Source organism: Penicillium argentinense (genome assembly GCF_028826775.1).
Source record: "Penicillium argentinense strain IBT 30761 chromosome Unknown utg000009l_segment0_segment0, whole genome shotgun sequence".
Classification (NCBI taxonomy): Eukaryota; Fungi; Ascomycota; class Eurotiomycetes; order Eurotiales; family Aspergillaceae; genus Penicillium; species Penicillium argentinense.
Genome location: NW_026622668.1, coordinates 4,671,803 through 4,692,115, shown reverse-complemented (window position 1 = coordinate 4,692,115; position 20,313 = coordinate 4,671,803). Strand labels below are relative to the sequence as shown.

The following is a 20,313-nucleotide window of genomic DNA, read 5'->3' as shown; positions in this document are numbered from 1 at the left end:
ATTTTATGCGGGCCGCGCTAGACCGCTTTGGGCGGACGGGCACTTTTGTTGCGGGCGTATCGAACCATCACCACGAGAGAGCTTCCACTGCGAAGATGATGCACACTGCCGGCGTGCGGTTTCGCTCAAGATTAGCGCTTGCGGGTATTCTCCGCGGCTCCCGATTGACGCCATGTTCGCGCCCGCACGAGGCGTTGCGGCGATTTCATCGGCCGGCTTATTTGCGCGAGTCTGGTTCGATCGAGCTGCCTAGCTTCCTGCAGGCGTATAAGAAGGCTGGTATGTATTCCGATGACGTTTGGGCACTTCAATTGCTAATAGGGATCTGTATAGTTGAATTCCCTCCTGCCACGCATGACTTCGAGTCCTTCCTCTCGCAGGCCGAGCCTAACACCGAAGTCGTCCTACACGGTTACCTTGGACAGAGGGCAGACCTCTCCAAGAAGCTCTCTTTCGTTCGCCTAACCGATCCCACGATGAAACATAGTCTACAGATTGTTGCGTTCGCGAAAAACAACGCCTTCGAGCAACTAAAAGACTTGAATGCGAATAGTCCTGTCGCGGTACGAGGTACCGCCCAGCGGAAGAAACAAAAGGCGTCGGAGGCAGGAGAACAAGCGCCGGAGGATATGTGGGAAATCGCATTGGAGGAAATTCATCCACTGAACGACTTTCCCAAGGAGATCATCATGACTCCGGAGACGGTCTTTGCGCCCGAGCAGCGCTATCTACAGCTCCGCTCGGACGCAGAGTTGAGAGAGGCATTGAAGTTTCGCGCGGAGGCTCGCAATGCCTGTAGAAAGGAGCTGGAGGAGGGCTGTCAGCCCCCTTTCGTTGAAATTGAGACGCCTATGTTGTTCAAGTCTACGCCGGAGGGTGCGCGTGAATTCCTGGTCCCCACCCGTCGCCCTGGGCTTGCGTACGCGCTGCCTCAGAGTCCCCAGCAGTATAAGCAGATTCTCATGGCCAGTGGTATGCCACGATACTACCAATTTGCTCGCTGCTTCCGCGATGAGGACTTGCGGGCGGACCGTCAGCCGGAATTTACCCAGCTGGACATGGAGATGTCCTTTGGTACGGGTGATGATGTGATGCGGACTATTGAGGGGGTTATTCGTCGTCTCTGGTCGGCATTGATGAAGGATCCTGCGCCCGAAGGCCCCTTCCGCAGGGTTTCGTACCAGGAGGTCATGGCCAAGTATGGATCTGACAAACCCGACACTCGATATGGCATGGAGATCATGCGGATAGATCACCTTCTGCCAGTCGACCTGGTCAACAAAATCTCTCCGCTGAACGAACCAATTGTCGAAGCTTTCAGGATAGAGGGCAACGACAATGAACCTCAAGAAACTCATAGATTTATTTCCCAATTCCTTGACTCCCCCGCAGGCGCCCCATTCAACAACAACCCAGATGGAGGCCCCGGAGTCTTCGTTTATAATGGCAAGCAACCCCTCTGCGGCTTGCAGCCCTTTGGCTTCGAAGCCGCTGAGCAGATCGAAGAGGTCCTGGAACCAGATCACGGCGACCTGATCATCCTGCAAGCTCGTCCCCGAGCTCCCTTCTCAGGCGGCTCAACACCAATCGGTGACCTGCGCCGGGCCCTACACGCCTACGCCGTCTCAACCGGCTTCAAGCCCGCCCCCACAGGCTTCAACTTCATGTGGGTTGTCGATTTTCCCCTCTTCTCCCCATCATCCGACACCGAGCCGGGACAAGGCGGCGCCGCAGGAATATCATCAACCCACCATCCCTTCACAGCGCCCAAGACAGCCGCCGACGTGGACATGCTCCTCACAGACCCGACACAAGCCGTGGCCGACCACTACGACCTCGTCGTAAATGGCGTCGAGCTTGGCGGTGGCAGTCGTCGTATCCACGACGCTGCTGTTCAAGAATTCATTCTGCGTGATATCTTGAAAATGCCTGCTGAGCGTCTTGCTGATTTCTCGCATCTCCTTGATGCTTTGCGGGCTGGGTGTCCGCCTCATGCGGGATTGGCGCTCGGCTTTGATCGTCTGGTTGCTGTTATGTTGGGAAAGGAGTCTGTTAGGGATGTCATTGCTTTCCCGAAGACTGGGAAGGGTGGTGATGATGCTATGGTTGGGGCGCCGAGTCCGATTACCCAGCAGGCTTTGGAGACGTATCATCTCCGTTTGAGGGAGTAGATCTTTTTGGCGAGTTCTTGCTCTCGTTCAAATAATTGTACTATAAATGTATCATAGACTAAGATACCCGGTCAATCTCCAATCCATTGCATTATGGTTTGGCCCTTCTTCTGTAGTGTTATGGTCGATTTGAATTTCTAAGCACGATATTTCGAGTGTTTATTGATCTTCATAACGACTTTTTCCTCAAATGATGATGGGGAAAGTGCTGTCACAACAAGAGTGTAGAAAGCAGCCAATCGGCAGACGTGCAAAAGAGATTTTCCACCCCGCGCGGCCGTTCTGCACTGCAACTCTCCGCGTGGAGCGGATCGGCCTAAACCCCGATCGTGTGTCGCATTCTAAAAGAGCGATTGCAATGATTGATGCTCAGAGACTATTGAATACCAATGCAAATCCAGCCAGGTGATCTATGGAAGACCGGCCATGCCCATCCGACGGACCCGAGCGGCAGCCGCATGCCTCTTCTGTCGGCAAAAGAAGGTAAGATCAAGCACGAGACATGCATGACCTGCGCTAAGTACAATTTCGACAGCTCAAATGCGATGCCCAAAGGCCTACGTGCGGTAATTGCGCGTCAAAACACGTAGATTGTCAATGGGGCGCTGTTCGGCATAAACCGAGGTCAGTCTCCATTTCTTTCTTACTACTAGAACAGAGCTAACTTCCATCAAAGACCAACGAATCATCGCATTGCACAGCTAGAGCTGGAAAATGCACGACTTCGACAAAGTCAAAACACTGACAGTGAAGAGTCGTTTCTGCCGCACGCGACTAGCTCGCTCAGCCCGATCAGTCCCAGACAGGCTCGCGTGACTACTTCCACGCCTCAAGATGACGATTCCTTGAGAAGTAACTCTCATCCAGAAGTTCCTGACGGCGACAATAGTAATCGAAGAGCTGCTTCGTTGTATCATGGGCCGACGAGTACTGCTTATGACGATACCGCGCGCTCCGGAAATGGAATCGGAAATGATGAAATGCCACATGATCCTGCCAGCGAGGAGTGGGCGAGAAACGTTTTATTTGTTCAAACTGCCAGGCAACGTGCGTCCCATCTTTCTTGGAAAAGAAGTTACTAGCGCTCATGATGAAGTATAGGACAACTAGAGCCGCTCAATCTGGCAGCCAGAAGACTCGATTTTGACGGCCTTGATCCCGAAATCGGCATGCATCTCCTATCGATCTACTGGAGTCGACAACTCTACACCGCACAGATTATTTACCGACCGGTCTTCATGCGTGACATGGCCTGTGCCGGTCCATATTTCTCCAAGCTTCTGCTCAACGCGATTCTATTCACAGTATCTAAACATTGTTCGCGGAGTGAAATTCGGTCAAACCCGGATGATATCACGACAGCAGGATGGAGGTTCCGACAACGGTTCACAGAGCTATTACGCGAGAGCTTCGATAAAAGCAAGATCACGACCATCCAGGCCTTGCTCATCATGTCGAATTCATTGTTTTCACGCTGCGACGAGCGAAGTCTGTCGTGGCTGTATGCAGGCAATGCATTTAACATGATTATTGATTTGGGGCTGCATGTTGCTTCGTCGGATGATACCATGAACGCCGAGGAACTTGAAATTCGTAAGCGCGTTTTATGGGGTGCATACTGTAAGCACGGCTGACAGACTCTTGATGGATTACACTAACTTCTGAATCCAGCGATTGACAAAATTCAATGTCTTTTCCAGGGGAGGCCACCACTTTTGCGCCATACCAATATTAAGGCACTGTTGAAATTTCTGGATGAGTACGATGAAATGGACACATTCCAGGCCATTACCTATAAGCAGCCAGGCTCTGTTGGGCCTGCTGTACCGTCATTAAATGTCTCCCTGCTCACTAAACTCTGCGAACTGTCCGTCATCATCGACCGCATCATGTGCGAGCTCTACTCGGAATCAGCACAAGCAGCTCGCGGCCAAAGTGAGGATATCTCTGAAAACATAAATTTAGAGCTTTGTCGGTGGCGGCAAAGTCTTCCACCAGAGCTGGACTACCTTTCATACCCCTCTCGAGCCGTGCTTCTCCCCCAGGCATTCTGTCTCCTGTTCGTGCCCTGCCCTCTCATTCTAGAGAATAACCGCTAATAAAACACAGCGCCCTTTTCAACGTTCTCATAATCCTCTCCAAACGCCCCCTCTTCACCGGAAAGGACGAACGCCCAAATAACCCTGGCGCAGCCTTCGAATCAATAAACACCTGCACAACAGCCGCAAACCAAATAGTCCAAATCCTGCGCGACTACTCCCAGCACTTCGCAATACGCACAGCACCCTACATGTTGTCATATGCAACCTACATAAGCGCAACGATCCACGCCCGCATCGTGGCGCAGAAAGGGCGGACGTCAAGCTCGTTCCAATCTCTCGTTCTCTGCCGTAATGTCATTCAGGAACACCAACCCTTGTATGGAGCCGCGGGTAAGGCGAAGGGTAGTTTGGACAGGCTTTGCGATCACCTTGGTGTTAATGTAGGAGATGAGTCTGGCCGGATTGATACGACGAACAGCGTTCTTAGAGAACCGCTGGTGGTTAGTGGGCCTGTGCCGCCCTTGGTGACGTCTAATGTGCCGCAGCAGACGCTGGATCTGAGCTCGCAGTTGAATTGGGAGTTGTCGGATTTGGATCTTGAGGCTATTGCCCAGGGATTCCGGTTTGATGGGGATTTGGATTATCTTATGAACCCGGTGGGGATGTGAATGATCTGTTGCAGGGTTGGTAGCAATCAATAGCAGTGATGACTGACGATCATGGATCTTGATTTTCAATTCATGCTGCATGCTAAGATAGATTCCTGTTTCTTGATCCAGAGAACTGGTGCTCTCAGCACTTCACAACTGTTGGTCCTCGGGTCCCCTTAACAGAAGCCACTAGCTACTAAAAAGTGGCTTTGCTCAATTAAAAACCAAACAAATGCGTATGTAGACAATGAAATAACCTCTGTCAGCAGTTTTAAATTGTATATCCACCACCTTTCTTCGAGTTCCTTCGGTCATCATGTAAACCCGAGGCCACGGAAAGTCACCTTCCGAACCCCGCGCCCCACCTCCGCCCATATATTAGACCGGGATAAGCCAGGAAACTTAAACACTACTACTCTTGATTTGAAAAACCGATCAATCATTGGCGAACAGACCATCTTCCAAGACCGATCACCCTGCATCTTCTCGGAAACTTTGATCCAGCAATCCCTGCCCCGCATCAATCAATCCAGACCACTCTACCTACCCTAAGCTAGCTCAATGGGCAAGCGAATCATCGTCACCGGTGGCTCGGGGAAAGCAGGCCAGCACATCATCCGATATTTGCTCGCACAAGGCCACGATGTGCTCAATTTGGATCTCGTGGCGCTGCCAGCAGAATTCTCAGAACGTGTGCACACCATGATCGTCGATCTAGCAGACAGCGGACAAGTGTATTGCGCATTGAGCTCGCATTTCCACCTCACCGAGCCATTCCGTGAACCGGTGAACTTGATGCCGGACGCTGTCATTCATATGGCCGGGTACTCGCGCAACATGATTGCCGCCGACAACGAGACGTTCCGGAGCAACACGATGTCCACATACAACATAATCGAAGCAGCCTGCAAACTGAACATCAAGAAGATCATCCTCGCAAGCTCAATAACGACCTATGGCGTGAGCTACGCAGAGGGTGATGTGGAGTACCCCTCTTTCCCGGTCGACGAAGAAGTCGACGCCAATCCCATGGATACCTACGCTATTGCAAAGGTCTGTGGTGAGCGGGTGGCGCGTGGATTCGCCCGTCGTTTTGGGAGGGATATCTACGTGTTGCGGATTGGGAGGATAGTTGCGCCGGAGGAGTACAAGGAGGCTATGTTTGAGAGTTATGTGAAGGAGCCTGAGAAGTGGGCTGTGCATGCGTGGGCGTATACGGATGCTCGAGATCTGGGGAAGATGTGCGATTTGGCGGTTCATAAGGATGGGCTTGGATTTCAGATTTTCAATGCTGTTAATGATGAGATCACTAATTATGCGGCGTCGAGTGAGGGGTTTTTGAAGAAGGTTTTGCCGAATTCGCCGTTTACACGCGAGATGGGGGCGCGTGAGGCTCCGGTCACGAATAGGAAGATGAAGGAGTTGTTGGGTTTCTCTCAGGATCACCCCTGGCAGAAGTATTATGAAGCATGAAAATCACATAGAAATGAGCTTGGAGCCATTATAGACACTTGAGTCAAGGCTGGGCTCTTACTCTACGACATACTTGAACTGCCCTTTTGTATTACATATCATCTTGAATTGGTATCAACAACTATTTCAGAAATGCACAATGCAATGGAGAATGTAAATAAAATCTCAATGGTTATGCCTTGGCGCTAGCTCTCTTTGCGCAAGACGCTGGTGCTTCACAGCCTTTTTCAACACCATTCCATTCGACAGCTGATCCGTTTCTTGACGGAAGATCTCCTGCCAGGGCGTCCCGGAAGGAACCAACGGATATCCCCCTGACAGATCCTTCCGTCGCTGCTGGAGCTCATAATCAGAAATCAGAACGTCAACCCGTCGCTTTCGCAAGTCAATGCGAAGCCTATCACCATCTTTCAGCAGAGCCAGGTTACCTCCTGCCGCAGCCTCGGGACTAGCATTCAGAATAGAGGGAGATGCCGACGTCCCCGATTGTCTTCCATCGCCAATACAGAACAAGCCGTCAATTCCTTGCTTGATCAACTTGCTTGGAGGGTGCATGTTGACGACCTCTGCAGCACCTGGGTAACCCAGCGGGCCAACACCGCGCATGACGAGGATCGTCTGGTCGTCAATTTGAGGGAGCTTTTCCAGTCTCTCTTCGTAATCTTCCGGTCCGTCGAAGACGACGACTGGGCCTTCGAATGCCTCCGGGTCATCGGGATTGGAAAGGTATCGCTTTCGGAAAGCAGGCGAGATCACACAAGTCTTCATGATCGCAGAGTCGAACAATGTGCCCTTCAGATTGATAAATCCAGCATCCTTCATCAGCGGATCATCATAAGGACGAATAACCCGACGTTCCCAAGAATGCTTTCCGCGGACATTCTCACCCATCGTCTTTCCGTTGCAGGTCAGAACATCCTGATGCAATTTCCCCTGGTCGAGAAGTTCAGCCATGATAGCCGGGAGACCACCAGCGCGGAAATACTCTTCTCCCAGGTACTCTCCAGAGGGCTGCATGTTCAGAAGCAGGGGTATCTTTGAGCCGATCGTATCCCAGTCATCCATGTTCAGTTCAATGCCGGCATGCTGAGCAATCGCACTCAGATGGATCGGCGCATTAGTACTTCCGCCGATTGCGGCGTTCGCAACGATTGCGTTCTCAAATGCTTGTCGGGTGAGGATGTCGCTTGGTTTGCGATCAGCCTCTACCATCTCCACGATCTGCTTGCCGGTTTCATAGGCGCATTGCGCTCTATGGCGGTATGCGGCGGGAATGGCGGCTGAACCTGGCAGAGCCATGCCCAGGGCTTCAGCCAGGGCATTCATCGTAGAAGCTGTTCCCATTGTGTTGCAGTGGCCGACTGACGGTGTTCTGCTCGTGGTTAGTAACAATCTCAAGCATAGCCTGCTATCCTAATGGATACTCACGAGCGCGAGATGTAGTCCATAAATTCATGTTCGTCAATCTGGCCAGCGGCATACATTTCTCTTCCTTTCCAAAGCACCGCGCCCGATCCCACCAGAGTAGATTTGTCATAGCCATTCAGCATAGGACCCACATTCATGCAGATAGCTGGGATATTCTATACATCAGGGTTAGTATCTCCAGGGTATGATTTGGGACAGATCAGAACATACAACTGTCGCCGCAGCCATAAGACAAGCAGGCGTCGTCTTATCACACCCAGTGAGCAGAACCACACCATCAAGGAAATAACTCGTCAAAACTTCCACCATACTCAAATACGCCAGATTCCGATCCAGCGTTGCAGTCGGACGTCTCGATGTCTCCTGAATCGGATGCGTAGGGAATTCAAACGCAATCCCACCAGCCGTCCGAATACCCTCCCGCACCCGCTTCGACAGCTCAATATGGTGACGATTACACGGCGCAATATCCGAACCCGTCTGCGCAATTCCAATCATCGGCTTGCCGGACATCAATTCTTCACGTGTGATGCCAAAATTGAAGTACCGCTCCATGTAGATGGCTGTCATGCCGGGGTTACTGCGGCAGTCGAACCAAGCCGACGAGCGGAGCGTTCGACCAGGCTGACGAACAATGTTGGGTGCGCCATTTCGCTGCTGGAGTTGAAGGCGCGTCTCAAGCTCTTGGTTGCGCCGTTTTAGCGCCGCCAGCTCGTTGATGCAGTCTTCGATTTGCACAGGTTGGCTCGTGGCGTCATTGCTGCAGGAGCAGCCTTCGCAGGACTTGCCGGTTGAACAACCCATGGTGTCGGCTGTTTTAGGTTTGCACTTATGAATTACCTGTTCACGAGTGTTGAATCTCCCCGGATGGACCTCGTGGGGTTATTTCTGGGTGCTTGCTGCTTTTGTATTTGGATGCTCGTCAATCAGCGAATTCCGATTGATCATGCGGCTGGAATATTCGGAACAGAATCTTCCTATTGGTCAATCGGGGGCCGGGTTGAGGATATGAAGAAAGGTTTTGACCAATCATGAGTGCGGGATTGGGTAGACATCCGCCAGTTTGAAATGTGGGGTTGCCTCTCGGCTTCTTCTTCTCCGAGCTCGGCTCTGCTTTTGCGGGGACGCTTCCACTGCCGAAGTAACTACATCATATGTAGTACATACATCTCTAGAGATTGCTATCATGCAGACTTCTACACAGCGACTGCATGACTCTTTGGTTGCGAACATTTCTCAGGCTATTGTCTCTTTGGCCGTAAGCACACAGTCGGATCAACTCGCTGGGCTTTCTAGGCTCAGTATCCCCCTGTAACAAGCGATGCACGCTACATTAGCAGTATATGAGAAACGATTACTCGCCCCGGAAGATGATTGAGGACCCGGAATATGTTTTCTGAGACAATAGGTTTTACCAAGCAGAATATTATTGTCAGCCTGGAGACGTTGTAGATCAATGCGATTAAGACGGTGGTTCTGCGGGGCGGATGACAACCGCGGGTGCGCTTCTAGAAGCCAAAACACTACACCAGAAAGCCGCAAGTTACAGACGAAAACATCTTTCATCTGAAAAATCGCTATTTCAGACGACTATTCCTAAAAATGCGACAGGCTTCGTCCCAACCCGGACAGTGACGTAACAGTGCTCCATCCCAACCTGATGGGAATGATATCATCCCCTCAGTCAGCATGCCAAGTGCATGGGCCGCAGCGATAGCGAACAAACCACGCCCTTAAAAAAAACCCCTTCAATTTACCTCAAACCATTAATCGACATTATCCAAAAAATGGTCCGAATCTTTATTACCGGCTCAACAGACGGCATCGGCCAAGCTGCTGCCAAGCTGCTCCTCGACCAAGGCCACGAAGTAACCCTACACGCACGCAACGCCCAACGCGCAGCAGACGCACAAGCAGCCCTCCCAAAAGCCGCCGGCGTGCTAGTCGGCGATCTGAAATCGATCAGCGAAACAAAGAAGCTCGCGCAAGAAGCCAACGCGGCCGGGCCGTTCGACGCCATCGTGCACAATGCGGGCATCGGCTACGGCTCGACCTCCTCAAAGGAGACAACGTCGGATGGGATTTCTGCGGTTTTCGCGGTGAATACGCTCGCACCGTATATCCTGACTTGTCTGATGGATAAGCCGACGACGAGGCTTCTTTTCATGAGTTCTGATAGTCACTGGGGCGGAGATGGGTCGTTGCGGAATGCGGCGCAGTCGCATTCGTATGGGAATAGCAAGTTGCATGATGTTATGCTTGCGAAGGCTTTTGCGAGGAGGTGGGATGATATACAGGTTATTAGTATGCATCCTGGGTGGGTGAGGACTAAGATGGGGGGTATGGCGGCGCCGGGGAGCGTGAGTTCTTCGGCAAAGGCGCTGGCTGGTTGGGCTAGTGGGGAGAATTCGTTGGCGAAGGTTGACAGTGGTGCATTTGTGACGCAGGGGGTGAGACAGAGCCGCATTCTGCTTCGGAGGTTCTTGAAAAGCAGGAGGAGCTTATGGGTCTTTGCAAGCAGATTTCTGGGGTGTCTGTGCCGGGCGAGAAATGAATGGCAGATTCCAGTTGAGAAAATGAGATCTTGTTTGAAATGATCTGTAAATGACTCTTATGAACATTGTTATACAAGAAGATAAATTATCGAACGCCGTCCCAAACCGCTGTATAAGACAGGACCATGAAGATAAAAATAATATGAATGATTGCGTCCAAGGTTCAATCACATTGAACATCACGCTGTGGACAAGGAGCTTTCCCGTTTCGATGTTGAAGCGGGCTTACCACTTGCAGTAGCCTGCGCAAGCGCCTCTTCCTCGTCCTCCTCCTCCTCATCATAATAAATATATTCATCCTCATCTTCTTCGGGTTGGCCAAAGATATTCCGCCACACGCCATCCCACAATCCCTTCTTGGTGACCAATCCACCAACAAGGAGGATGGGGAGCTGCCAAATACTAGCCCAGAAGAGGCCACGGGCAGTGCCCTGCGCGCCCTGGTGTTTCCAGAATCCGTAAGCCTCCCGCACAAGCCATCCATTGGCAATGGTGCTGCCGACTAAAAAGCCGTGGCCAACGACGCCAACCCACCACAGACCAATTGAGATGGGGAACATCAACACGGAGTAGCGCAGAGCCACACGGGCGTTGTGCGCGGGGTTCACCCAGCAGAGCATCCTATATCCCGCGGCCTTGTAGTCGTCCCGGATGAGGTGAGAGAGAGCGTTGAAGTGGGGGAATTGCCAGGCGAACAGAATGCCGCCTAGCAGCCATCCGCCGATGCTGTCCTCGCTGAAAAGCATATCGCGCCATGTGTCGTGTCCCGTCGTGGCGGTCTGACCTGCCGCGGCAACCCAGCCCATCAGAGGGGGAATACCGCCTACCACGGCGCCGACCCAGGTATTAATCACGGAAATGCGCTTGAGGGGGGGTGTAGACGAATGCGTATAGGAAAATGTTTGCTCCAGAGAGAGCGGTAGTGGTCGGGTTGGTTCCAATGTATAGCAGGCCCAGGCCAGTAGCCGCGGTGGCTATGGCGAACACCAGAGCACCGCGGCGCGAGACCAGCCCGCGGACCAGCGGACGATTCCGCGTGCGGGTCATCAGAGCATCGTATTTCGGCTCGAACATCATGTTAAGTGTATTCGCACTGCAACATGAGAGGAATGTGCCCGTCGTCAGGTATATAAACGTCAGAGTCGAGGTTGAGAGCGTCGGGAGTGGGGTCATGGCTGGGTCGAGGGTGAGGAGGGACGAAATGGGGTACATTCCATAGGCTGAGGTTGTAGTGAGAAGAATCAGGAAGGATAGTCGAGGCTTCGTCAGGGCAAAGTACGCAGCCAGCTTTCGTCGGAGAGAGGTGGTGGGGAGGGCGGACGAGAAATTCGACAATTGCGCAGAGGCATCGGGTGGCATGACCTGCGTCGGACTTCCCTCTGCGCGCGACTCCTTCAATCGTTTCCTTCGGCGATGTGGAAGTTCTTCTGGATTTGTTTGGGTCGCAACTGGCTCTGGTGCAGCTGGTTCGGTTGAACTTGACTGTCCAGAGGTCTCGTTCGTGGACTGGGAGGTAGAGGGCGCATGGTGGTCGGTACTGGCGGAGTAAAACGATGAGATAAAACCGCCTTTCAATCCCGTACTATCGTAGAGTCGATTGCCGGAGAAATAAGTCTTCTGGAGAAGGGCGGAGGCCTGGTTATCCGCGAGGCCGGTCCGGCGATGCGAGGACGACCAAAAGCCTCGGATCGCGGACGGATGGGATCGTGGTCGGCCCAGACATCTTGAGCACACGAGCGCCTCTCGAGGCGCGGGCCCCAAGATGGCGGACCGGAGAGGAAACATGGCGCGTTGGGGGTCCTCGAAGATGAGAGAGAAGAAAAGTGGAAGGAGCGAACTTTCCCCGGTGGGCGCACGGACCAGGCCGGGTGGTGGAATGTCAACAACGTATTTGTTCTCTCATACTTCTTACTTTTCATTCACCACGCCACCATGGACACCCTTCAGAAGACCGTGCTGGATCCTCTCCAGCCTTACCTCCGCCCCGTCGTCGATGCGATCCCGGAACCTGTGCACGATGCTGTCATCTCGCTGATCGGCTCGCCCTGCCATAACGCGCTGCTCCTCGATCTCGATGTCACCAAGGACCCGGCTTGCACCTCTCTCGCGATCTCCAAGGCGCTGGGTATTGCCATCGTTGGCGCCAGCGCCGTGGTCAAGGTCCCTCAGATTTTGAAGCTCATCAGCTCTCGCTCCTCTGCCGGTGTTTCCTTCGTCTCGTACGCCCTTGAGACTGCCAGTCTGCTCATCACCTTGTCTTACGGCGTGCGAAACCAGTTCCCCTTCAGCACCTACGGCGAATCGGCTCTTATTGCCGTTCAGGATGTTGCTGTCGGTGTTTTGGTCCTGACCTTTGCTGGCCGATCCGCCGCGGCTGCGACCTTTGTCGCTGTTGTCGCCGCAGCTGTGTATGCGTTGCTGTTCGATCAGACTCTTGTGGATGCGCAGACTATGGCCTACCTGCAGGCCGGTGCTGGTGCTCTGGGTATTATGAGCAAGGCTCCTCAAATTTACACCATCTGGAGTGAGGGTGGAACCGGACAGCTGAGCGCCTTTGCGGTAAGTTTTCGCGCATTCCCCGCAATCTACAAACACTCGAGACCAACCCTTTTACTGCTTAGGTCTTCAACTACCTCGCCGGCTCTCTCTCTCGCATCTTCACTACCCTCCAGGAGGTCGACGACAAGCTCATCCTCTATGGTTTCATTGCCGGCTTCTCGCTGAACGTGATTCTTGCGACTCAAATGATCTACTACTGGAACAGCCCTGCGCCCAAGAAAAAGGCCTCCCGCGGCAAGGCTGCCGAGCCTCGTTCTCCTATTGCTCAGAGCTCCGGCGTTTCCCCCAAGCCGGGTTCGAAGACGCCCACTACGCGCCGTCGCGGTTAAGAAGACATCCGGTTGGGACTGGCCGTGTTTCCATTTCAAATCATGTAATACTCCTAATAATGATGCGTTTTCAATTCATGCAATAGCCAAGAGCCACATTGGTCAACACACACCATAAGCCTTCTCTTGAAATCTTGAAAGCAAGTCCGTAGACAATGCAAATCTCCAATCAAACCATCTTCCCAGTAGTCATAAACCTCAAAATATCCGGCAACGGCACAACTGGATGCACAGGATGCGCATGATGAGGCGCAATATCAAACTCAACCCCACTCCCACCGCCAGACTTCCGATGAACACCGACTATCTCCATCTCCTCCTCCCCCTCCTCCCCCTCCTCATCCTCTTCATCCCCCTCCTCTTCATCCTCCAACGTCCTCTTCAACCCCGTAACAACATTCTCAATCCCCATCTCCCGCTCCTCAAGCGTATAATTCGCGCCCCAATCCCGTCTTCTCGCCTCCTCGTTTGCCGCCAGCGGCGCCCACTCCCACAAGCTCGCGAGCTCGGCTTCAGACAGCTTCTCCGCTGACGGCGCGGGGACGCTGGGATTCGCCGTAGAGAGATTTGCCTGCTCGGTGCCTTGCACCCGGCCACGCTCGACCCAGTCTTCGACGCGCGGGTCGAGCTTTGTGCGGAGGAGTTGTTGAAGGGCGTTGGATTGTGTTCGGCCTGGGTATTCGGGGCCTGGGTAGGCGACTAGGGTGGAGAGGAGGTCGCGGTTGTCGGAGAGGAGTTCGGAGACGCTGACGAGGTTGTTGGAGATGATGCTTGCTTGGGTTTGGAGGGAGGACCTTTATTTAATTGTCAGTTTGTTTTCTATGCCGGGTCTGGGATTGTAGGCCTACCAGGGTGGGAGGGGCTCGCTTTGGTTCAGACTTCCGATTAGAGAGCCCAGTGAGCGGGTCAGTTGGACGAGTCGCTGGCGCGACTGCTCGAGGGTTTTGATCTGGTCGTTGGTGAGGGTCGCCATGGAGGTTGTGGAGGATGGAAGTGGATTGCGATGCGGAGAGATCAAAAGCTGAGGTGGAGCGGTCCACCGCGCAACGGTGAATAAGGGCGCCGCACTGAGCAAGCCATGACTTGATTCGGCCACGCTATTACTATTTTATCTATGAGAGATCTGCTCTTAATTCTATCATTTTTCATACTACAATATTTCCTCATTGGACTGGTCTCTCTTTTATCTCACCCCATGTTGGCCTCGGTAGTGCATAACACCGAACTATATATATCCTTCGGATTTTTACCGCTACAATTTCCTTCCCCACTCCAACTCTCCCACATTGCAACATCATATACTATTTAAGCACCACACTTGGACTAACATTAATCTCCAACCCTACCAAATTAAGCAACACGGCGCACATCCAAAAATAACACATCTCACGTCCCGTCCCGCCGAGTACACCAAGCGCAGCTATCCAGTGTCTATTGGACCTTTGAGCCCTTGGCGGAGCGTGATGAAACGCAGCCAGCGCCCTCCTACCAATCCGAGGTGGGACACACGCCCATCAGACCCGTGGGGGAACTCTATTCTTGCAGACTGTGGTTTATTTTGGGAACTCGCTCATACCTACTCTTGGTAGTGTTGATGTGGTTTGGGAAATGCCAGGTGCCGGGAGGGGGATAAATAGGTCTTGCCGCCCGGTAGTTTTGATGGGTGTCCAGGTGGGATGTTCTATCTCAGGTTGCATCTTCGATTCGAGGTGGTATATTCTGAAGGAGAGTCATTGAGAGACTGATATGTGACTTGATAATGTTCATCGAGAGGAAAGTTGAGGTGACAAACATTTTATTTGTACTAACAAACTCACGATGCCGGGGATATATAGAAACCAAGAAAAACGCCAGGACATCAACACGATCAATCATTAGTTTTGCAGTCCACGCCTCATAGTTGAAGAGGACATTATTCCAGGACAACACATCGACATCCAACTCATCCGATTACCATACCACATCTAACGGATCAGCTCAGCTCATCACAACGGCCTCTTCTGATCCGGCTCAAACCCCTGCATCCCACCATGCATAGAATAAGCCCCAGGAATAGGCGGACTCTGCATCGGCTCATCCTCCCGAATTTCCTGCCCAGGCCCCTTCATACTGGCCGTATAATCACTAAGCGGGTACTGGTCCGAATACCCATACCCAGCCTGATGACCACGCCCATAATCCACAAAGCCAAACCCATCACCCCGTCCCAGGCCCATCGCATTCATCTCCTCCGCAGCCCAGGACCGCTGCTGCACATTCCACATATGATTCTGGTGTCGGCCGCGACGGGTGCGCTTGCGTCGGTACCGGATGAAGAAGAAGCAGCACGTTCCCAGTCCGATGAGGATGATCACAAAGCCGAGAACTGGCAGAGCGATGACGAGGCCTAGGTTTACGCCGGAGGAGCTGGAGGTCGACGTTGTTAATGACATGCTGGAGGGGAGGAGGACGGAGGTGAAGATTCTTGACGGGGCGATGTCGAAGGCGCTGCCTGTTACGGCTTCGAAGTGGCAGTTGTAGCGGATTGATTCAAGGACTGGGGAGGTCAGTATTTCTTTCCCCCCTTTTTTTACTTGGTGAACGTGAGGGGGTGGGAGTGGGGAACGAACAGTTTGCCAGGTACACCTGAGCCTGATTCTGGGAGGCTGTCAAATTATAGCAAAACTCGCACGAGTTAACGACGTTGTCCGCGAAGGTCGAGACGCCGCACCACGAGTTGAAGTTGTCGGCGCTTGGATTTTTCAGGTCTGTTTCTACGGCTGCGCGGACCCCGTCGCAGGAGACAGGGCAAGGTGATGAGAGATTCGATGTTTGTGCTGGGTACCCGAAGATACAGGATGAGACGGCGTATCGTAGATTATCTTTTGTTGATGTTAGCTGGCACTCGGTCTTTCTGGAGTGTTACTTACAAAGACCCCAGTTCACGTCCGTCTCACCACTCGTTCGATCGGTATAGGTACTCTCCAACTGACAGGAGACGCATTTCTCAAACGCCCCGCCTTTCGTCTGATTATACTGGGAGTCCAGACAGGCGATTTCCGACGCCGTGGTGTTGGACGAGCCGCAGACATCGGCGCATGGTGAGCCGGAGGTAGTCCGCAGCGCTGAGACGGGAACAGCAGACAAGAAGAGGGCCAGCGTAGCCGACCGCGAGAATAAGCCAGGCATGGCGATCTAGGACACCAGGGATCCAGCCCGTCTTTGGATGGCTTCTGCGACCGTCGCGAGGACGGATGGGAGGACTGAGGGTGGTCGATCACCTCATATGATCTCGAGAGAGCAGCCCGGGGGAAGCAAAAGATGAACTGGAAAAGCTTCTTTTTTCAGTCGGCCTGTTCGCATCTGGAGATCGAGTCTACCGACTGAGTCCACTGCAATCCCCGTTTACATGCAGATTGGAAAGAGGGGGAGATGCGATGCAGCGTGAACAAGCTTGGGCGAAATGAGCCCCACCAGCGCCGGCGCTTAGAGCTGGGATGCGACTGGGTGGGCTGTAGCCAAGCGGAGGCATTTTGTCGAGTGTTGCTGGGGGTTGCTGGCTGTGGTGGATCGCGCTGGGGCGTGACGGGTGTGACGGGCTGGCGGATGTGATTGGCGACGGGCGGTTGTGATTGTGACTCGGACTGCATATGCACGGCGGACTAATCGAGATGGACTAGTTGGGATGGAGAACGGAGTTCATGACGAATGTGCGCCAAGTTGCGGTGGAGTGATGGACAAAGTACGGAGTAGATGCGGACGGAGGAATATCGAGTTCCGTGTGATGAGATGCGACCTTCCTAGCAGGAGCAGTACGTACAGTATTCATTAGCACTTTAGTATAGTGTGGTATTGTACTCTTGAATATGGGCAGTTCCTTTCAGCTCAACTGCCACTGTGTATTCGTCTCATACTAAATAACGTATTCCTCTTGATTATTTACAGGTGAATACTGCTTGCTAAGAGTATGCAGTCAGCACCTACTCTTGTTCGGCTCGGTGGATGCAGCGGAGGCACCCGGCGCTAGCAATTGCGGCGGCCAATAGTGACCAAATCCAAGATGCAAATGCAAATGCAAATCATTGAGGCCTCATTGCGAGGTATTAAGGAGAATTACTACAGTAAAAGAGAACCGAGTCCAGCAGTGCAGACTCAAGACATGGAGATAGAAAGAACCTCCCACCTGTGGAACAATCTAAACGACCCAGTTTGTGCAAGAAAGAGAAAAGCACCAGGAGAAAAAAAGAAGCCTATCCATAAAGCTCATCATACGACGGCACCATCTCCTGTCTGGGCGACGCCGTCGGAGGCCCGGGTTCAACCCGATACCGCGCACGCGGAGCTGCTCGTTTCTCCACATGCGCATGTACCGCGTATCGCGGGGTATCTGGCGGGAGAGAGGGAGCAGATACTGACGACGCGGCGGTATAGCTCGTTCGTCGCGAGCTGGGTGGTGCCAGGGAGGAATGCTCGGTGGCTGAGCTTTGCGTGCTGACTCGCCGCATGCGAGAGGTGACGGAGAGTGGTGGGGATTTGCAGGCACGGTCTGGGTAGGTTTCATAGTCGTCAAAGGGAAGGCGCGAGGCGTCGCCCGTTGCGTAGGTGCGACTTCCTATTCCTCGGCCTTCCCCGGGTCGCCGAGTGTGTCTCTCCCTTCGTCATCTTCGCCGCATGAGGAGTCGGAGGCTGCATCATGGTGGTCGTGATTGTGGTTGCTGCTGCTGCTGCTGCTGCTGCTGTTGTTGTTGGATATGGCTCTCTCGTGGGTATAGCGAGTGCCGTCAATGCCGAGTCCTTGCATGCTGGTAGAAGGTTGTCGGTCTTGGGTATGACTCTGGTTGTGGTTGTAATTTGGATGATATGGACTCGGGCTTTGATTTCGGCTCTTTCCCGCTCGATGCCGGATGTTTTCATCGAAATATCCCTTAGGAATGACCGAGTCGCCGCGATTCGAATTAGGTTGCACATCCATATGCTGGGGCGATGAGCCGTTGGCGCCGCCTTGAAGAGAAGGGGGCGAGTCAACCGAGACATATCGTCGCGTCTCGTCGAGATACGGATTCTGCGATGGCACAATGGAGGCGCTGGCGGCAAAGCCGGGGGCTGGTGTCGTTGGTTCCAGGAGCCCTGGTTGGGATAGCTGATGGCGGGATCGCCCCAGCGGGAATGCAGCTCGGATGAGAGTCTGCGCTTTCTCTTGAACTTCTTCATGAGGTTCGCCATGACGCGGCGAGGGCTTTTCATCGAAGGGGCCCAGGTGGCGCGGATTCCTTCGCTTCAATTTGGAGCGAGAGACAAAAACAATCGTTCGATCAAAGGGAGGACAGACCACTCCCTGAGGCGAAGCTCATCTCAAGACGAATCAAACTCCCTCCGTGGGGAATCCCGGTCACTTGGTTCGAGATACTAAGAACCCCCCCAAGGCAGACTCGGGCAGGCTGAGACTCAGGCGCAGCAGACGAAGGCGAGGCAGAATGGAGGCAGGTGAGATGCCCGCATATGGTGAAGTTATATCAGGCAGAGTCTGCGCAGAGTCCATGAAGAAAGACTGTGCAGCCGCCGCATGTCTGTAGCCCCAACAAGAAAAGAGGGAAAGATCATCTACCAATGCTTCACGGGTTGGTGTTGGGAAATTCAAATCATCCAGCGAGCAATGAGAGGAAACCCGGCCCAGGACCCGACGATACGGGTCAACCCCTCTGGCGGTGGCCCCGGGGGCGCCGTTTGGGATGAAGATGCGTCCTTTTTTTTTCCTTCTTCTTCTTCTTCTTTGGCACAGTCACCACCAGCGCAGCTTCGCTTGACTGACCGTCGACCACTAGAAAGATAGCGGGGAAACTGCAAGCGCGCGATCAGGACAGGGAGAAGCAGCCAGGCCCGACGGGCACTCCTGGGCCATTGGCTGCAGTTTGTTGGATGTGCTGTGCACAGTTGCAGGGGGACTAAGAGGGGTCGAGACAGCCAAGTGGATTGCGGGACAGCATCCCTGCCCCCGGTTCGTTTGGGCATGGGCAGGAGTCACTAGCAGAGAGTGAGTACGTCAGGACTAGGCAGGGCTTGTGTCGACGAGGGCGAGGGCGAGTGTTGCGTTGCACATAGTATCGATGCACGGCGCCCACCGTCGTCTTGGCATGGCGCTTGTCCTGGGGATCTGCGCGGCGCACGCTTGGACTAGCAGGCAAAAGGGGGCCAAAAGAGACAAAGGCACTGGCAGTGGCTGAGGCTGACTACGACTTGCCAGGTAAGGGTGAGTTGGGCGCAGAGGATGCTCTGAACTCTGAAGGATATGCTGTTCTTCTTCCACAGACGTCAGGGGAGGTGACGGGCGCGACTCAAACCCCTGACGGGTTGAGGGCAGAGCTCTGGACAAGGTGAATCGAATCGCTGCCCATCGTCCCCCCGGCGAGCCTCCTACCGAGCGAGTCCCGCTTCGAGCAGGGATCAAAAGAGGGGGTGGGGGGGACCGTCGTCGAAGTGTACGAAAAAGAAGGTATGTTTCACTATGGCGCATTCCGATCCCTGCAGCGAAGTGGATGTTCGGGGTGGAGATGGTCGCGAACAGTCTACTCTGCACCCTCTTTGTGCCTCGGATTAATATAACATGGAGGAGGCATGTCTTGCACCGTGCTCCCCCCCCGGCTCAATCTTGGTTCGGAAGCAACAAGGTTGGATCGTCCCGGTAGCTCCTCGTGGCAGGTTGACCGGAGCTTATCTTAGGCGCCGGAGGGTTGCAGCAGATGGGGGAGCTGCAGCGTGGTTGGGGGCCGGGGAAAGTGGGAAGTGGGAAGAGAGTGACAGACGATCGACAAAGCACAGGCCCGATCTCGTCGCGGGGATCGGCGGCAGCACCCGTCACTCTACTTCCCACAGTATACTACTTACGACCACAGGAGTACCTTAAGCTAGAGTAAGTATTACTCTATGGATTGTGGCTGGATGCACGGTTATGCACTTGCTGCGCACAAAGGGTTCAGCGTTGAAGAATCTACGCTTCCACATCAACATGGTAAGTAGGGTATAAGGTATAGGGTATACTTGGGGGGTAGTAAACAATTCACATTTTGGTCCGAAATACGAATGATCAAATCTGCAATGAATAATCTCTAATAAACACCTAACGCCGCATT

General features: G+C 53.4%; 10 protein-coding genes across 10 annotated transcripts; 5 read left to right on the top strand and 5 right to left on the bottom strand.

Annotated features, from left to right (window-relative positions):
* Positions 1 to 95: 95 nt before the first annotated feature.
* Positions 96 to 2,171, top strand: N7532_009331 (aspartate--tRNA ligase MSD1; the record flags this gene model as incomplete). Its single annotated transcript, XM_056621822.1, has 1 exon — positions 96 to 2,171. The coding sequence occupies one exon, from the start codon at positions 96 to 98 to the stop codon at positions 2,169 to 2,171; it is 2,076 nt and encodes a 691-aa protein (XP_056472628.1).
* Positions 2,172 to 2,560: 389 nt separating this feature from the next.
* N7532_009330 (fungal specific transcription factor domain-containing protein) lies at positions 2,561 to 4,881 on the top strand (the record flags this gene model as incomplete). Its single annotated transcript, XM_056621821.1, has 6 exons — positions 2,561 to 2,654; positions 2,707 to 2,737; positions 2,848 to 3,218; positions 3,273 to 3,791; positions 3,843 to 4,230; positions 4,281 to 4,881. 6 exons carry the CDS (start codon positions 2,561 to 2,563, stop codon positions 4,879 to 4,881), a joined length of 2,004 nt encoding a protein of 667 aa, XP_056472627.1.
* A 543-nt stretch (positions 4,882 to 5,424) lies between these two features.
* On the top strand, positions 5,425 to 6,336 carry N7532_009329 (NAD-dependent epimerase/dehydratase family protein; the record flags this gene model as incomplete). Its single annotated transcript, XM_056621820.1, has 1 exon — positions 5,425 to 6,336. The coding sequence occupies one exon, from the start codon at positions 5,425 to 5,427 to the stop codon at positions 6,334 to 6,336; it is 912 nt and encodes a 303-aa protein (XP_056472626.1).
* A 165-nt stretch (positions 6,337 to 6,501) lies between these two features.
* On the bottom strand, positions 6,502 to 8,568 carry N7532_009328 (IlvD/Edd family dehydratase; the record flags this gene model as incomplete). The annotated part of the gene is made up of 3 exons (XM_056621819.1): positions 6,502 to 7,708; positions 7,765 to 7,919; positions 7,975 to 8,568. The coding sequence occupies 3 exons, from the start codon at positions 8,566 to 8,568 to the stop codon at positions 6,502 to 6,504; spliced, it is 1,956 nt and encodes a 651-aa protein (XP_056472625.1).
* A 983-nt stretch (positions 8,569 to 9,551) lies between these two features.
* N7532_009327 (uncharacterized protein) lies at positions 9,552 to 10,318 on the top strand (the record flags this gene model as incomplete). The annotated part of the gene is made up of 2 exons (XM_056621818.1): positions 9,552 to 10,214; positions 10,244 to 10,318. The coding sequence occupies 2 exons, from the start codon at positions 9,552 to 9,554 to the stop codon at positions 10,316 to 10,318; spliced, it is 738 nt and encodes a 245-aa protein (XP_056472624.1).
* A 180-nt stretch (positions 10,319 to 10,498) lies between these two features.
* cox10 (protoheme IX farnesyltransferase) lies at positions 10,499 to 12,104 on the bottom strand (the record flags this gene model as incomplete). Its single annotated transcript, XM_056621817.1, has 2 exons — positions 10,499 to 11,103; positions 11,174 to 12,104. The coding sequence occupies 2 exons, from the start codon at positions 12,102 to 12,104 to the stop codon at positions 10,499 to 10,501; spliced, it is 1,536 nt and encodes a 511-aa protein (XP_056472623.1).
* A 147-nt stretch (positions 12,105 to 12,251) lies between these two features.
* N7532_009325 (putative monosaccharide-P-dolichol utilization protein) lies at positions 12,252 to 13,207 on the top strand (the record flags this gene model as incomplete). The annotated part of the gene is made up of 2 exons (XM_056621816.1): positions 12,252 to 12,878; positions 12,941 to 13,207. 2 exons carry the CDS (start codon positions 12,252 to 12,254, stop codon positions 13,205 to 13,207), a joined length of 894 nt encoding a protein of 297 aa, XP_056472622.1.
* Positions 13,208 to 13,376: 169 nt separating this feature from the next.
* Positions 13,377 to 14,180, bottom strand: med8 (RNA polymerase II mediator complex subunit MED8; the record flags this gene model as incomplete). The annotated part of the gene is made up of 2 exons (XM_056621815.1): positions 13,377 to 14,001; positions 14,056 to 14,180. The coding sequence occupies 2 exons, from the start codon at positions 14,178 to 14,180 to the stop codon at positions 13,377 to 13,379; spliced, it is 750 nt and encodes a 249-aa protein (XP_056472621.1).
* Positions 14,181 to 15,192: 1,012 nt separating this feature from the next.
* On the bottom strand, positions 15,193 to 16,375 carry N7532_009323 (uncharacterized protein; the record flags this gene model as incomplete). Its single annotated transcript, XM_056621814.1, has 3 exons — positions 15,193 to 15,743; positions 15,817 to 16,068; positions 16,117 to 16,375. 3 exons carry the CDS (start codon positions 16,373 to 16,375, stop codon positions 15,193 to 15,195), a joined length of 1,062 nt encoding a protein of 353 aa, XP_056472620.1.
* Positions 16,376 to 17,798: 1,423 nt separating this feature from the next.
* On the bottom strand, positions 17,799 to 18,409 carry N7532_009322 (uncharacterized protein; the record flags this gene model as incomplete). The annotated part of the gene is made up of 2 exons (XM_056621813.1): positions 17,799 to 18,187; positions 18,244 to 18,409. 2 exons carry the CDS (start codon positions 18,407 to 18,409, stop codon positions 17,799 to 17,801), a joined length of 555 nt encoding a protein of 184 aa, XP_056472619.1.
* Positions 18,410 to 20,313: the final 1,904 nt, after the last annotated feature.